Here is a 16,910-nt window from a genome sequence, read left to right on the forward strand (position 1 = left end):
TCATAAACAAAGGTTTAATTTATTCCACAAGGAAAATAAAACAATTATAACATTATTTTGACAAGACATAAGTAAAAAAAAAAATTGGAGAAATCTTTGTATATCACCAGCAATCCTAAGACCATATTGTTTTATATTTTATAATGGATAAAGGAGAAACACAAGTAAAAGAGTGGATGGCTTCAACTCTGTTCCCAAAAAGGAAATTGAAAGGAGATTAAACTATTTCCAAGTAAATACAATTTCCTTCCCCCAAAATTGAAATTTTAGTACTCAGAAACTTAAGTGTACATAATATATAATGGAATGATGTATTTAGAATGAGAGGGGAACTTTAAAAACCAAATCCCTCATTTAATATATAAGAATAAGGAAAGCTATAGGTAAGGAAGTTATGGCCCAGAGAATTTAGTGATTTTCCCAATATCATATAGATCAAAAGAGACAAATCAAATACTCCAAATCCTTTGACTCAATTAAATTCAATAAAGATTTATCACTTTCTTACAGGTTTAAATGTATGATCTTAATATTCTACTCTGTGCTAGGTATTAAGGACAAAAGAGTCAAAAACAAACAAAAACTCCCTACCACAAAATAGAGTGTCCACCTCCAAGAAGTTTAAATTCCATTTGAAGGAGGGACAACAATATATACCCAAAAGAGAATTAAAAATGTATACAAAATTAATTTAATGTGATTTGGAATCAGGGCATTTAATAACTGGAGAAATTGGGAAAGGTCTCTTGTAGATACTGGCACATGAGGAAAAAACCCTGAAGAGTCATGAAATTCCAAAAACTGAGGTAAGAAAGGTGAGAATTTCTGTTACAGGGACAGACTGGAAAAACATGAAAACAGAAGATGGTATGCCATGTATGGGACTTAGCAAAGAAGTCAGTTTGACTGGGACAATGGGTAGGAGAAGAATTTTTTTCCAAAATAAATTTGGAAAGTAGATTGAAGCCAGATTGTAGAATACTTAAATGCCAAAGAAAGGATTTTGCATTTTATCCTAGGAGCAACAGGGAACCAAGGATGTTGCTTTGGTAGCTTTGTGGAGCCTATATTTAAAATGAAATAGTTTGGAGTCGGGAAACTAAATTCTAAGAATATTGCAGTTATACAAATGAGAAGAGGTAAAAGCCACAATTTAGGTGGTTGTGGTGAAAGTGAAGAGTATGGATTTGTGAGATGTACCAATAGAATAGAAAAGACCTCACAACTAATTGAATGTTCAGGGTAAAGAGGAAAGAATGACTGGATTTTGAATCTGGGTGATTACTTCTAATAGGCAAAAAGATAAGCAGGGGGTACTTATTTTAAAAAGCATTTAGGATTAAGACAGAACTAGAATATAGTAAGCTTATAGTATTCTACAAATGGGCAAAGTGCCCATATGAAGAAAGAAAGCCAATGATCCTCTGAATCCTTCTTCCTCATCCACACCATATATATCACCATACAGAATATTAATTCTAGAATATATAGATATAAACAGGTTAATGATAAGGAAAAATTGGTGGAAGGAAAGTAGGTAAAAGAAGGAGTCTGATACCATAATCATATATAATAGGAATTTGCTCTGTTTTCAGGCTATTTAGAGCTGTGAACTAGTTTTTCTGAACAGAAAGTACTAGGATATCTTATCCAGATGTATTTGCTTGCAGTTTAATGTGTTTCCTGACTTATTATATGCCTAAGAGATAATTATGCTCATATTTCAAAATTTCAATGGAAGTCTATGATCTCAGTAGTGTGGTTACTCCAACCAAACATTTAGACCACAACTTATTCATAACTTCTTGTTTTGTGACTCTTAAGGAATACCTCCAATACAAGCACATTCCCTATTTTTAGGGTAGGGTAGGACCTCACTTTTTGTTGATTATCAGAGAATCATTGAACAAAATTACTTCTACTATTATGTCTATCTTGAATAAATTCATCATATGTATGGAAAATACTTGTTAGAGTAGAATCTCTAAGATGACATTTTTCTTGTGTAAAGTTAAATGTTTTTTTTATAATAAAAAAAATAAAAACATAAGAGGATCCTATTTCTCTATACTTTTCTATCAACTGAGAAAACACTAAGATGTGATCTGTTCTAGAAAATTGTTTTAAAAATCTGTTGTTTTTCTTCTCATATTTTCATAAAAGAATGCTTTCAATATATGAACATTCATGTAATATATATTTATATATGTGTGTGTATACCATAAATATCATACTTGAGACTCCATATTTGTATGTATATTAATTATTCTCATAAAGATTTTATAAAGGCATAGCCTAGCATTATTTAAATGTCAATGATTATTAGTGTTATTATTGATATCTTCTTCATTTTAAAAATAATAATAGCATCTATGATTTTGCTGATCCTTAAGAATCTCCTGATTTTTCAAGGTATTGAAAATTGAAACCTGCTTAAAATATTTTTTCACCTCTAACACAGCTTTCTTCTGTGTTTATTTGGTCTGATACAGTTTCTTGTCCTATTTTTTCTTCTCCAGTAACATACTTTTCCCTCATATAACACTTCAAGGAATGAAGTAGTAGATCACAATGAAGTGGGTGATGTTATTGATTAAGGCAATATTTTGTAATGGAAGTTCTGTCACATTTAACATTTCCCCTAATTTGTTGTCTTCCTTTTCATATTCAACTCTACATTCTCTTGGGATGATTAAGGTTAGTTGGGAGTTACATCAAATTGTCTATAGATACATTTTCTTTTCAGTTGCCTTTCAATATTCTGTGAGATTATATAATTATATAATATATAATATTATATATTATATATATCTTCACCCATAACAATTTGAAAATTAGTTTATAATCTAAATCTGTATAATGGATTTAAACCAAGCAAGCACTTCACAAACTTCTAAATGTTATATAAATGGAAGGTTTTTTTTTTAATTTCTTCTTGATATTTTTAACCAGATCTACCTAACTCTGAAACCAATTTTCTATCAACTCTTCCATATTGTCTCTCTATTCTATGTTTGTTGTAAGCTAAATACTTATTAAGTGCTATTTTTAAAATAACAGCACTTCTTTTGAAATCTTAGGTAGATATTATTTTCAGATTTGCTGAAATATAATCTAAAATCCTTAAGCTTTCAGGGAAAAAACCTATGAAAAAATTGGAAGTCATTTTGAAAACTATCTGCTTAGCTGAACTCTTTCTAGGGGCAAAGTGGAAAGAGCAGTTTATATTTTGCCAAAAACAGGGAGAGAGTTCTTTCTCAATATGGAAAGTTGGCAATGGCCACATGATGATCTCAATCTTTCCTGAAAATAGTGCTAGACAATAAGCCAGATTTCAGTCTTAAAGGTATAATTGGTAAAATATTCACATCTTTTTTGTGGTCCACACCCCTGACTGAGCTGACAAAATATTTGTTTAAAAATGACAATCACCAAACTTTTGCAAGATATTCATTCATGAATAGTAAGAACTTTAATTAAAAACAATCAAAGTAGTTGGAGTGATTTCTAAAGCCATATAATGAAATTATTACATACTTTAATGATGCCCTCCCTTTTCATGAACCTATGTAGCTGAGTCAAAAATAGATTTTCTTTTGTGAAATTTAAATATAGTTAATACTGTTTAGTTTTAGGTATAGCAAACACAATTTTGAAATAATAAAAATATATTTTTTTACACTATGTAAACTCAAAGGAGAAAGAATTCCAATTGTTTGGTACATTGTATAGGGAATTTTCTTCAAAAAAAGGTTGGACTCTGGCCTTCCTATCATGTCAGAAATCTGTAAGTCTATGAAATGCTAATCAATTCTTTAGTATGTTATCAGGAGGAATTTTACTTTGAACTTTCAGTAATTTGATTGTCAACAAGTATTTATTAAGGGCCTACTATGTGCCAAGTACTATGCTATGAACTCAATTAAAGGAAATCAATTTAACCTCTTATTTATAAAAATAAATAAATAAATGTCTTAGGCAGTTCTCAAGTATATTTCTTAAGAGTATTTTTTTCATTACCTGAATCATTCTTATAAAGTATCACAAATGAATAAGTAATTATAGAAGATAGATTTATCTCTTTTCTTTTCTTAAAAAGGTACAAGGAAGATTTTATGCAAATCTGTTCTTGGCCAGCTTCTTCATGATTGACTCACTATCTTCATATCCTAAAGAAAAGTCAATGCATGAAAATTCACCCTTGATCAAAGCGTGGCACAAATTGTAAGTTAAACATAGAAGCAGGTGATTAAATGTTTGGAGATGTAGTTCTCCTCCCTAACAAAGAGGCTTCTGACGTGTTTTTGTAATTACAGTATCTTAGTTTTGGAGTAAAATTGTTTAAGACTGTGAACAATTTAAAATAATGTCCATCATATGTGTTCAGCATTTCTGGGAAAAGAATTCAGCAATGAATGTTTTAGACAGCCAGCCAATGAGTTTCATATGATTTCTAAGTAAAAAGAGACTCAATGTTGAAGGCACACCATTAACAGTTAACATATGATTAAAATTACATGCAAAAACACAAAAGTCATATAAAGTCGGGTAGGAAAATAAGAAACTCTATGAAGTCAGAGAATAAAAACTTTGCCCTCAAAATATCATGTTCCTTTACTCAGTAACAACATTAACACTTTTAAAAACAAAAACTTGAAAACTGAAAAAAAATTCCAACTTATTTTAGAGATTAGATTTTTAATAATTTAAAAATTATTTTAATAACTGAAACAAAAATTAAAGAGAAACAATGATTTTATAATATACTAAACTTTGCAGTAAACTTTATTGTTGTTCAGTTATGTCAGTCATATGTAATTTTTTTGTGAATTCTTTTGGATTTGTTTTTTTTGTTGGGTTTGGTTTTTTTTTTTTGGCAGAGATACTAGAGTAGTTTGCCATTTCCTTCTCCAATCCATTTCTACAAATGAGGAAACTGAGCTAAATAGGTAGATAGAAAGCCATCTAACTGCCATCCCAGTAAGCTAAATGATTCTAAACAAAGAAGAAATGTTGATGAGAAGAAGATTAAGCTGGGGGGAAAAAATAAAGGAATATGGAAGAATTTGATTTACTCAATATGAACAACTTCTAGTATGGAAACTTCTTCCATCAAAACAGTGCCAAACAACCAGTACATGATTTCATGTAAAAACTAGGTCACTATCCAAGATCCATAAGATTAAGGAAGTTGAACTTAGGTCTTCTTGTCTACAAAATTACATTTATTTCACTATACTCAACACTTCTACAAACTGAAAAAAAAATTAAATGAAAATGAATTTACCCTGAAATTCAAAGGCAATATGTCATAGTAGATAGAAAAGTAGTTTCAGAGTCAAGATAATCTCAGTTCAAAATTCTGCTTCTGTCATATGCCATCAATGTGAATCTGGGTAGGTTACATAATCCTGTTGTAAAGCAACAGGAAGTAAAGCAAACAAACAAACAAACAAAAAAACCACTATAATAATATGACAGTAATTTAAGATGCTTGCATTTGAGTACAAGTTATATTAACTTCTCTGTTATTGTCATATATGTCTCAGAGTTAAGGTGGTTTGGGGCCTTCTGACTGATAATAGAATAAACATTGAAAAGGCATCAAAATTTTGCTGAGTGAAATGAGCAGAACCAGAAGATCACTATATACTTCAACAATAATACTATATGATGATCAATTCTGATGGACATGGCCCTCTTCAACAACGAAATGAACCAAATCAGTTCCAATAGAGCAGTAATGAATTGAACCAGCTACACCCAAACAAAGAACTATAGGAGATGACTACAAACCACTACATAGAATTCCCAATCCCTCTATTTTTGTCTGCCTTCATTTTTGATTTCCTTCACAGGCTAATTGTACACTACTTCAAAGTCTGATTCTTTTTGTACAGCAAAATAACTGTTTGGACATGTGTATGTATATGTATACGTGTATTGGTCTACCTGCCATCTGGGGAAGGGGAGGGGGAGGAGGGGAAAAGTTGGAACAAAAAGTTTTGCAATTGTCAATGCTGAAAAATTACCCATGCATATATCTTGTAAATAAAAAGCTATAATAAAAAAAAAAGAAAAGGCATTAAAATTTTTAAAAATAGAGTCAAAGTCAAGAAACATTTTAGCTCTATATTGTTTCATATAACTATAAATCCTTACAGTTGTGATTTCATAAAGTAGTAATATAGATCTTCTTTGGAAAGGTAGTCTGAGATAGTAGATGAGTTTTAACCGCTGACCTTGTTCCATGTCATTGTTATTTGTTTAGTCATTTCAGTTGTGTCTCACTCTTCATGAACCCTTTTGAGGTTTTCTTTGCAAATATATTGAAATAGTTTGCCATTCCTTCTCCAGATCTTTTTATAGATGTGGAAACTGAAGCAAACAGGGTTAAGTGACTTGGCCAGGATCACACAGCTATTGTTTCTTCCTGATTCCACACCCTCTAGCCACTGCACCATTTAGCTGTCTCTTGTCCCATGCAACTCTGGATAAATCACAGTTTTTCAGAGCTTCATTCTTCTCTTTAAAATTAATATAAATAATACCTTTCCTAGCTCACAGGGTTGTTACAAAAGTCAGATGTGATAATTGATATGGAAATCAGTCTTTGAAAACTGCCAAATCTCTTCACTTTTAATGGATAAATCAGCATTTAAGGACCTACTCAGCAAAAGCATCTTGATCTTATCATTGTAATTTGTAAAATGGAGCTAATAATAGCATCTATTTCCCAGAATAGTGAGGACAAACTAAGATATAATTCTTAAGTGCCAACCTTAAAGCACTATGTAAATGCCTAAAACAATGATAATAACAATGATGATAAAATCAATCTTCTTTTTCCATCAATTTCTGTGACTCCTTATGATCAAATATTTTATTTGGCTTTTAATTACTGACAACCTGCTCCCTCCCACCCTACTTTTCTAGTCTTCTCATGCCTGACCTCCACATTCTCTACAATCCACTAACACTTTCTTACTTGCTCATATGCTACCCATTATTTCTTGACATTGCATTTTTATTAGTTGTTCCTCTGCCTTCTAGCTTCCTTTAATTCCTTCAAGTCTCAGCCAACTCTCATTTTCTGCAAGAAGCCTTTTCAAGTACTCTGTAGTACTAGTGTCTTCCCTCTGATTATCTCCAAGTTAGTGTGTGTGTATACGTCTGTTTGTACACAATTGTTGGCTTCATTATATTCTGCATTTTTGGGAGCAGGAATTGGATTTTCCTTTTTCTTTTTTCTTTTTTTTTTTTTGTATCTCTAGTACTTAACATAGTATCTGTTACATAGTAAGTGTTGAATACATACTTGTTGACTTGTGACATAATAACGAAAGCTAAAATGTTTCTGCCTTCAAGAAACTCATATTTTTGACAAGAGAGTTCAATATAACAGGGGTGAAAGGGAATAAGGATTTTCAAGAGTAGTTTGTGCCACACACTGTACTAAATGCTTTACAAATAGTATCACATTAGAGATAACATACATTAGTCCAAATATAATTTGGAAAGAGCAGTTGAGGTATGGGGGGAAACATTAGCATTTGGAATGTCTTCATTGAAAACTGAGCATAATCTTTCAAGAAAATTAGGATTTTTAAGAGATGGAGTTGAGGAGAGAGTGTATACCGGAGTATAGCCAATCTACAATCATGGAGAAAAGAGATGGTGGATATCATGCAAGTAGAAACAAATGGTCCCAAAAATAGGTGAAAGGCAGAAAGGATTTAAATGTCAACCCAAAGAGTTTGTATTTCATTTTAGAAAAAGCAGAGAACCAAAAATGATCTGGGTATAGGCCTCTAGCACCTTTCTTTTTCAGGACTTGTTGATTTGGCAGCCAGCCCCTGGAGTTACCAGCAAGGTATACCTATGCTTTGGGGGGGAAATTATTTTGGGGATAAATTCTGGGAAGATGGTGGAGAAGACTGATGAAAAATCAAGAAGACTTGGGGCAGAACTGGACTGCTTCGATACAATATGATCTAAAGAAAGCCCCCAGACTGGATTTTACCCATGTGCAATGCAAACATCCCTGGGCTAGCTCCACAGAATCATCAAGTTGGGAGCCCTAGAGTTAGAATGGTATGGCTAGAACCTCAGTAAGAACCACAGAAACTCTTACTTCCTAGACTATGGAGTCTGAGTCTGAATTCAGAAGACTTAGTGAACCATGACTGATTAGGAACACCAGGCCCAGTTGTGCTACACGGACTCATCCTAGGTGAGAAGGAACCAGCACGAGCTCAGAGTCAGGGGGTAGGAATACTGATGCCTGGAGGCCCGTGTTAGAGGGAGGAGTTTTAGATTTGGGGTTCCAGGTTGGAAGGGAGAGCTGAAGTGAAGCCAGATGCACCATCTTCCCACTTCACGATTAGAGATGCTTACACTAATACCTCTTATTAAAAAAAAAAAAAAAAAAAAAAGAATCGGTAAAGAAAAAGAACTCAACCATAGAAACCTACTATTGGAACAGGGGAGACAGGGTTCAATTTCAGAGGACACTAAAGTAAAAAAAAAGTTTCTATTCCAAAAAGTAATGTGAAATGGCTCCCTGTCCAGAGAAAATTCATAGAAGAATTTTTAAAGGAATTTAAAAATCAAGTAAGAGACTTTGAAGAAAAACAAAAATAAATAAATAAATAAAGACCAATCAAGAAAAACAAGAAGATTATGAAAAAAAGTTAACCATCCCGAAAAGGAATACAGTTTCAAAGATGAAAATAACTCTTTGAAAATTAGCACTGGGGGGGGGGGGGCAGCTAGGTGGCGCAGTGTATAGAGCACCAGCCCTGAATTCTGGAGGACCCGAGTTCAAATTTGATCTCAGACACTTAACACTTCCTAGCTGTGTGACCCTGGACAAGTCACTTAACCCCAGCCTCAGAAAAAGAAAAAGAAAAAAGAAAAAAAGAAAATTAGCACTGGACAAGGGAAAGCCAGTGAAGCTATGAGAGACCAAGAAATAATACAACAGACTATAAAGATTTAAAAGATAGAACAGAATGTGAAGCATCATATGAGAAAAATAGATCAAGAAGAGAAAATATAAGAATAATTGGGATAGTTAATAATTGCAAAAAGGATAATTGAAAGTTGTGACCAAAAAAAAAAAAAAAAAAAAAAAGGACTGAAACAATAGAGCAAAAAATAATTCAAGAAAATTGAGGGGAAAGTAGAAATAGAAAAAAATCCACTAATCACCCCCTCAATGAGATACTGTGTGTTTTCCACACAGGAATATTATTTCCAAATTTCAAAACTCAGATCAAAGATAAATTTTTGCAAAAAACAAGAAAAAAAATTCAAATATGCTGGAGCTACAATTAGAATTGCACAGGACTTATTAACAGCCACAATAAAAGATCACAAGTCTTGGAATCATTATCCACTGACAATCAAAAGAAATAGGCCTGTAGGCAAAAATATCATATCCAGCAAATTTTTCTATAATATTGAAATGAAAAATAATGGACATTCAAAAAACTTACAAATTTTCAGGACTCTCTATCAACCAAACCCAAACTTAACATAAGAAACAGTTAACATAAGAAAAGTTAACATATAAGAGCCAATATGAAAGATTACGTTCAAGGAACTCAATAAGAACAAAATCTTTATGTTGTTTTTTTTTTTTTAATATGGGAAATGAATACCATATATTTTAAAATGACAATAATAGGGCAGCTCAAAAGAAAGATTGGGACAGGATAATTATTAAAATTAGTAATTATGTCATACAAATGAGGTGTAGAGAAAGAATAGACACAGAAGCATTAAAGGAGGGAGGAAGGTGAAAATTTACTCACATTGGGAATGGGTTAAATAGGCAACACTACATATATACCATGAAGAGTTTGGCCCCTTCCAAAATGTATAAATAAATAAGGGACAAAGATACAGATTGAGAAGCAAAGGGTGTGGGAAGAGGACAAGGGAGGGATCCATGTGAGGGAAGGTTAAGTAATAGAAGGTAAATTAGGAGCATAATTAAAGTAGAGTCAGCAAGGATAAGAAAGATGTGTGTGGGGGGGGGGAGGGATATGTGTGTATGTATATGTATATATCTACATATGTATACATAAATATATCCTTTTATAGCCTACTTGGGATTAGAGGAGGGGATGGAAGAGGGAAACAAGAGTGGTTATATAATCTCGATCTGTCTTTCCAGAATCCCACTGTTCTCCCATAGGAATTTTATGTTTCCAACAATTGTTATTCTTCCCTCCTACTTTACTGACTCAGAGCATTTACTCTTGCAATTCTATTTACTTGCAATACCTGACCTCCCTAACTTCTCAATTTTTGCCTATTGGAATTCTATTCATGCTTTAGGGTTTAACTAGATGGAAACTCGTTGTAGAACAGGGAAGGGAAAGTTTTGGTGTTTTTTTTTTCTGGCAAGGAAGGGCCTTTTTGATATTTATAACATTATAATACATAATAATTATTAATTATTAAACAATAGAATATGGTAATGATAATAATACATAATACAAAATTATCAACTTATAGAACTCAAGCAGTGGGACCTTATTGTATACCTAGCTTTCAGGTCAACATTGCCTTCTGTTGCCTTTGCAGGGCCAGATGAAATGTTTTTTGGTGCCTGTAAGGAGTAGAGCAATGGACCTGAAGTCAGGAAGACCTAAGTTCAAATCCATCCTTGGAAATTGACTGCCTACTCTTCAGCAAGTCATTTAATTTATGTTTGCTTCAGTTTTCCCTACTCTAAAATGGGAATAATAGTAGCACTTACCACCCAGGATTATTTTGAGGATCAAATGAGATATTTATAATGTGCTTAGCACCAACTAAGTACTAAACATGATTTAATTGATATCTCTTTTAAGGCTTCTTATTTTGTCTTATCTGTTCTATCTATTACATCTATGCATCTTATCAACCATTATTATATAATAAGCTCCTTAAGAGTTAAGACTGAATCTTAAATTAAATCAATTAATTGATCAACATATATATGTTAAGTTTATACTATGTTCCAGGTACTGTTCTAGGCCTAGGAAATAAATCTAAAGTGAAACAATCCCTGCTACTGCAGGGGAATAGATATGGAGAGACAAATGAACAACCCATACAGGCACAAGTACATATAGAGTAAAGTAAAGATAATTTTAAGAGGTCATCAACATCTAGGAATATCAGGAAAGACTTCATGGAAAAGCTGGTACTTGAACTGGACTTTGGTCTTCTAAGAGGTGGCAACGAAGGATGAGGCAAAAATGCATTCCATTTATGGGAAATTGACTTTACAAAGACATGGAATTGGGAGATGCAGTGTTTGTGGTTTTTTTTTTTTGTTTTTTGTTTTTTTTTTTTGAAAGTCAGATGGACTATATTGTAATATACATGAAGGGCAATTATAGTAGAATAGTAGAATATCTTAGTAGAATAAGTCTCAGAAAGTAGCATGGATCCAGATTATAAAGGGCTTTAAATGTCAGGTACAACAGTTTGTGTTTTTATAGAGGTTATAGAGAGGCACTGGAGTTTATTGAAGAAGGGCATATTTCCCATGATGCTTAAAATATTTGATCAATTAATTGATTCAATAAATATTTATGTTCAGAAATCTATTTCAACAGTCATTCAATAATGTTATATTCCATTTATCAATATCCTAGGTGTTATCCATGTCTAATATAATTATATTGTCTTAGCAACAGGTTCTTAAAAAAAATAATAACTGCACTGGAATCTTGTTACAAATTAACTATAGTAGTATGCAGTTCAGTATAGGCAAGTTCACTGTCATGGGAGTTTGTTGTTGGAAATATCAGAAGGATTTCACTTTCCCATTGCTCTATCTATGATAAGGGACCTAGGGGGCAGAGTAATATTGAAGCTGTGGTGTAGTATGTATAGTATGTGTGACAAGATTTGTCAACATTCCCCAAAGAGCTGTAATCCAATCCATACTTTTCTAATTTTGTAAATTATTGAATATTGTGATTTTCAAGTGAAGCAATTCCTCAATATTGTAATGAGAAAGAAAATAATTTTAGAAACAAATGGCATAAAACTTTAAAAAATATATTCAATAAAATTTTTAAAGAAATCATAGAGAATCTTCAGATAAACTCAGATAGTAAAAGAACATATGGTTATTATGTTGCTCCCATAGTTCTAGAAATAAATGCCTATTGCTTGGCATAAAAGGACTTTTTTATGAAGTTCTATGAGTAAAAACTTTATTTACATGCTTGAACTGAAAAAGCATTTCCAAAAAAAATTTTAAAGCATGAAATCTACCCAAAACATATGCATCAGTTAAACATGAGAGAGACAGATAGACAGACAGAGAGAGATAGATATAGAAGACAGAGAAAGAGAGAGAGACAGAAAGAGTAGAAGAAGTAGGAGAGTAAAGAGAGAGGGAGAGAAACAGACAGAGAGACAGAGAGTCACACACACACACACACACAAACACACACAAACAAATACACATACAGAGTGAGTGGAAGGAGAGAGAATAATTATGGAGTAGTTTAAGCAAATTTGTTTAGGACTTTCCAGCAAGCAACAAGCATGCTAAAAGCTCAAGTTAATGTTGACATGGGTTTTTGAACTTCACATTGTTGTGAGGTCACTCTCAGCCCTGCTTATACTCTGGATCTCTTTCAGACCGCATGAAGGTTAATTTTAGTTATACAGAAATAACAGAGAGAAAGAAAGAGTACTGCCCTTGTGAAACGTGGTCTCACTTAAACTCATTAGATTTGCTTACCTTTTGGGTTGCCTGTGCATCATCTGATGACAGGAAGCAATATGTGTCCCTTGTGACAATTTCCTTGGCATGGCTTTGATAAATTTCAGCCAGTTTGTACGGGGAAGCCCCAGTAACAGCTGATATAAGTTTTCTTGTCCCTATAAGTGTCAGAGTCTGGTAGAAGAGGCAGATTGCTACCACTAAGCCCAAAAAGAAAGGTCGTGGGCAGAAACGCCGACGACAAAGAAAAATCTGGCGATAAATCATGACCAGTTCACCTTCACTTGGCCCCTGTCCACATTGCCGGAAAATACATAGCAGCTATTTGTTGTTGTTGTTGTTGGCGGCAGTGTAAAAGTCAGAAACATATCCTCTTTTTTCTTTTTTTCCACAATAAAGTTAAGTTTGCTCCATGTCTTCTCCTGAACTTTCCAAAAAAGCTCTCCAAAGAACCTTGGGGTCCCTCCAGAGTCAGCGAACAAATGACAAAAAAGCTTCCATGAATGACAGTCACATACCCAACCACGTTTTTTAAAAACCCAGACTAATAATAACAGCTGTAATTGATAAATGTAAACTCCACAGAGTGCCAATCTTTGCTTGCTGAACTGTCTTGTTTTTATAACATCCTTTAAGTCCCTCAGTCAAGGAGCGGAAGTCTTGGCCTCAGCTTGACAAGAAAGAAACAGAAAAAGAAAAGCTCAAATCAGATCATAGTATCTAAGAATGCAATCAGTTAAAACCAAAAGGGCTTGTAACACAGCTGGATGCTGGCCAAGTTTCCTTAGCAGTTTCTCAGTTTTCTCCCCCTTCCACTTTAAAGCATTCTACTTTTATGTTCCTTAAAACAGTCCCCATTCAGTTTAAAACTGACATTTTCCTCTAAGCATTTAAGGATTCAAGAAAGAAAAAAGAAAACAAAAAAAGAACATCCAGATTGAATGGACTGTCTTCACTGTTAAGACTGCTTCACTTTATTTCATTCAGATTTAAGTTCAAAGTACTTACTTAGTTCTCTTAGTACCCGAAAAAAGTTCTCCACGATCCCCTAACAGTATGCAGATTAAAACCTCTCGGAACCAGGCGATCTTATAACTCCAGGACATCTCCCCCACCACATGCCGGCATTCACACACACATAAGCAAACACACACAAACACACAACACACGCAGGCACCCTCTGAGCTCAGTTGGACCACAGACATTGTATAAATAAAGGCTTGATTTCTCAAGGAGGGGCGGAGTTTAAAGTACTAAGTCTGCCCGGACTATTTCATGGGCGGCAAAAGCAGGATGTTAGCCCTGGATCAGAAGGCAGAACTGTTGTCAGATTGTCTATTTCCACTCTGCAGAAAGGATATTTCTCATTTGTCTTACAATCTAAGTGACTTAGTCAGAACTACTTGCTTTTGAATCACTTTTAAAGTGCTTTTCGGTACCAATTTTGCGACCAAGGCATCAGAAAAACAAATAGCCTTCTCTTCATTGAAAACCAAGTTCGAGAAGAAGACTAAAACAGATTCCAACTAACATGCTGGAAACTTTCAATTTCTGGGATTCGTGGTTACCCTTACAGGAAGCAATATAGTCAGTATCCACTTTTTAATACTTAGAAGGCAAAATCTAGACCGAAAATGCCAGAGTAAAAATTCCTTAACAGAAACTTATTTATGTATTGTATAATATTGAAGTCATAACTCTGAGCTCTTGGAGTGCCAAATTTTTTCTCCTACTAATTCCTTGCTTTTTATAATATTCTTAAACACGTATAGTAAAGGAATATTTTGCTCCCAGTCTGATAATGAAGTGTCTACTTTCCTGACATCTTTCCCCCTAAAGTGGGATAAGATGTGAAAGTGGATATAGAAACTATTGGACAATTATTAAATCTTAGCAGAATTTCCACAAATGTCATACTTATTATTATTATTATTATTATTTTACTACCTGCGTGACATGGAGCAGATCATGTAACCTGGCATCTTACTTTCTGCTCCTAAAAGAAGGTGCTGGACAATATGATCTTTATTTCTGAATCAGTGAACCTATTCAACCCTCAGGCTGCCCTGATTGGAACCTAATAATAATTTGAATAATAATTCAAATTTATATCAACCTTTAAGATTTGTAAAATTTGGAAGTAGTTAAGACAAGTATTTTCATTTCTATTTTGTAGATGAGACTAAAAGAAATTACTCATCTTGCTGGGCATATAAGGAATGTCAGAGTCAAGAATTGAATCTAAGTCCTCCTAGCTACAAATCCAGTTGGGTTTTCATTGACATCTTATTTTTGCAAGGGTAGCTTAGAAGCTACTCAAGGAAGCTGGAACTACTAAGCACAAATTCTTTCTTCTATCCTCCCCTAGCCTCTATCAGACCTACCCTGGACCTCAAGTACTGACTCAACCTGGAAGCAGATTTCTTACTATGGCTACAAATGGGATCTGATCTGTAGTCCAAATTGGTGCATGCAGAGTATAAAGAATTATGAGGTCCAAGAGTCTCCCTAGAATGAAACTAGGACTATTCTACATAGCTTCCTTAACATGTTCTTTCTTAGGCTGGGCACAACCATTTTACATACCTATGTTTCATAACTATTCATTGATCAGTGGGAAAAGTGCTGTTAAGTTTTCTCTAAGAAAACAGATATTTTCTTTGACTAAACTATAAAAGTTATATTGAGATAGTGGTTTTATTCATTGACTTAATAGAGGGAATTTTTATTCTTCCCAGATTTACCACAAGTCTTGGAACTCAGGTGGAAAACATTGGCAGGTAAATGAAACAATGGGTAAGCATTCTAGACTTAAAGTGAAGAGGAGCCATGCTTAGATTCTACCTCAGATATACCTCCTAGATTGAATTGCAGTTAGAATGTTGTACCTACAGTCAGGAAAAGGTAAGTTCAAATTTAATCTTAGAATTTACTAACCATGGATCCTTGACAAAATCACTTAACTTTTCCTCAACTGTAAAATGGGAATAATAATAGTATCTACTTCACAGGGTTGTTATGAGGATTATATGAGATAATAAATGTGAATTGCTTTATAAACCTTAGAATGCTACATAAATACTAATAGTGATTGTAAGGATTATTATTATTACAATGCTATAGAAATCAATGGAGAGTTTCAAGGAATGAGTGATTGCCAGTATTGGGATTCACAGGTTAAGTGAGTATCAAATTAAAGAGATGATAAATAAGGGAGATACACAGATCTTAAAAGTAAAACATTCCCCTCACAACAAACCTGTGAGAAAGATCTAAAAGGTGGGGTTCAGAGAGGTTAGTGACACTTTGACTGCAGATCCAGTGTTCTTTCAACTATATAACATTTCCTCATTCAAACTAACTGAAAGTTGGTCTTGAATTGATTGGAACTGAAAATTATGGAGAACAAAGAACTGTGGCAAAAGGGAATATGGATGACAGGTTAATGTGCATATAAAAATGCAGGAAGAAAAGAAATAAATAAATCAGGTGTAAAAATGATCTAGGAAGATGAAAATGGGCCCTTAGGAAGTGGATGATTGTAGCGTTAATGTTTTGAAGAAAGTATTATTCATTTATTCTAACGTGTTAGATACCAACTCTGTATAAAGTACTTAATAAATTTGAGATATGGCACCTTTCTAGTCTTATTAGACCACATACTCTAACCAAATCAACCTTCTTGCTGTACTTTGCACAGACTCACCATCTTTTGTCACTATGATTTTCAATGGATATCTTCAATTCCTGAAATGCACTCCTTTATCATCTCCACTTCTTAGAACTGTTAGCTTGTTTTAACTCAATTCAAATGCTATTGCCCATATGAAACCCACCTCGGTTCTTTTCTTTGCTCATATATTTTTTCCCAAAAAAGTTTGTATGTTTTGCATATGTCTGTGTGTATATACTTATTCATATATGTAAATGTCTCCTTAAGTTTTATCTTTGTATCTTCAGTGCCTAGCACAGTGCCTGACATATAGGTGTCCAGCAAATGTTTGCTGATTCATTGTAGTGTTAGCTTGTGGTATAATGGCTGGAATAGTGGGTTTTGAGCCAAGAACAAAATTTGAATTGTCCAGTTAACCTTGGACAACTCTTTTAATGTATATAGGTCAAAGGCAAACCCATATAATTTAAAGTCAGATATTTATGATCACCACTT

At 33.5% G+C, this 16,910-nt stretch overlaps 1 protein-coding gene across 2 annotated transcripts in view; it reads right to left on the reverse strand.

The window, feature by feature from the left end:
* Nucleotides 1-13,954, reverse strand: part of CPED1 (cadherin like and PC-esterase domain containing 1) — a 404,819-nt gene extending 390,865 nt beyond the window's left edge. For both annotated transcript variants that reach the window (XR_012482383.1, XM_074268145.1), the window contains exons 1-2: nt 13,751-13,954; nt 12,761-13,412 (exon numbers count right to left, since the gene is read on the reverse strand). Coding sequence is in view for 1 of the 2 variants with exons in the window: in XM_074268145.1 (XP_074124246.1) it covers nt 12,761-13,009 (249 nt within the window). In the remaining variant the exon portion in view is untranslated. The remainder of the gene's footprint in view (nt 1-12,760; nt 13,413-13,750) is intronic.
* Nucleotides 13,955-16,910: the final 2,956 nt, after the last annotated feature.

The sequence above is a fragment of the Sminthopsis crassicaudata genome, chromosome 5, assembly GCF_048593235.1.
Source record: "Sminthopsis crassicaudata isolate SCR6 chromosome 5, ASM4859323v1, whole genome shotgun sequence".
Lineage (NCBI taxonomy): Eukaryota > Metazoa > Chordata > Mammalia > Dasyuromorphia > Dasyuridae > Sminthopsis > Sminthopsis crassicaudata.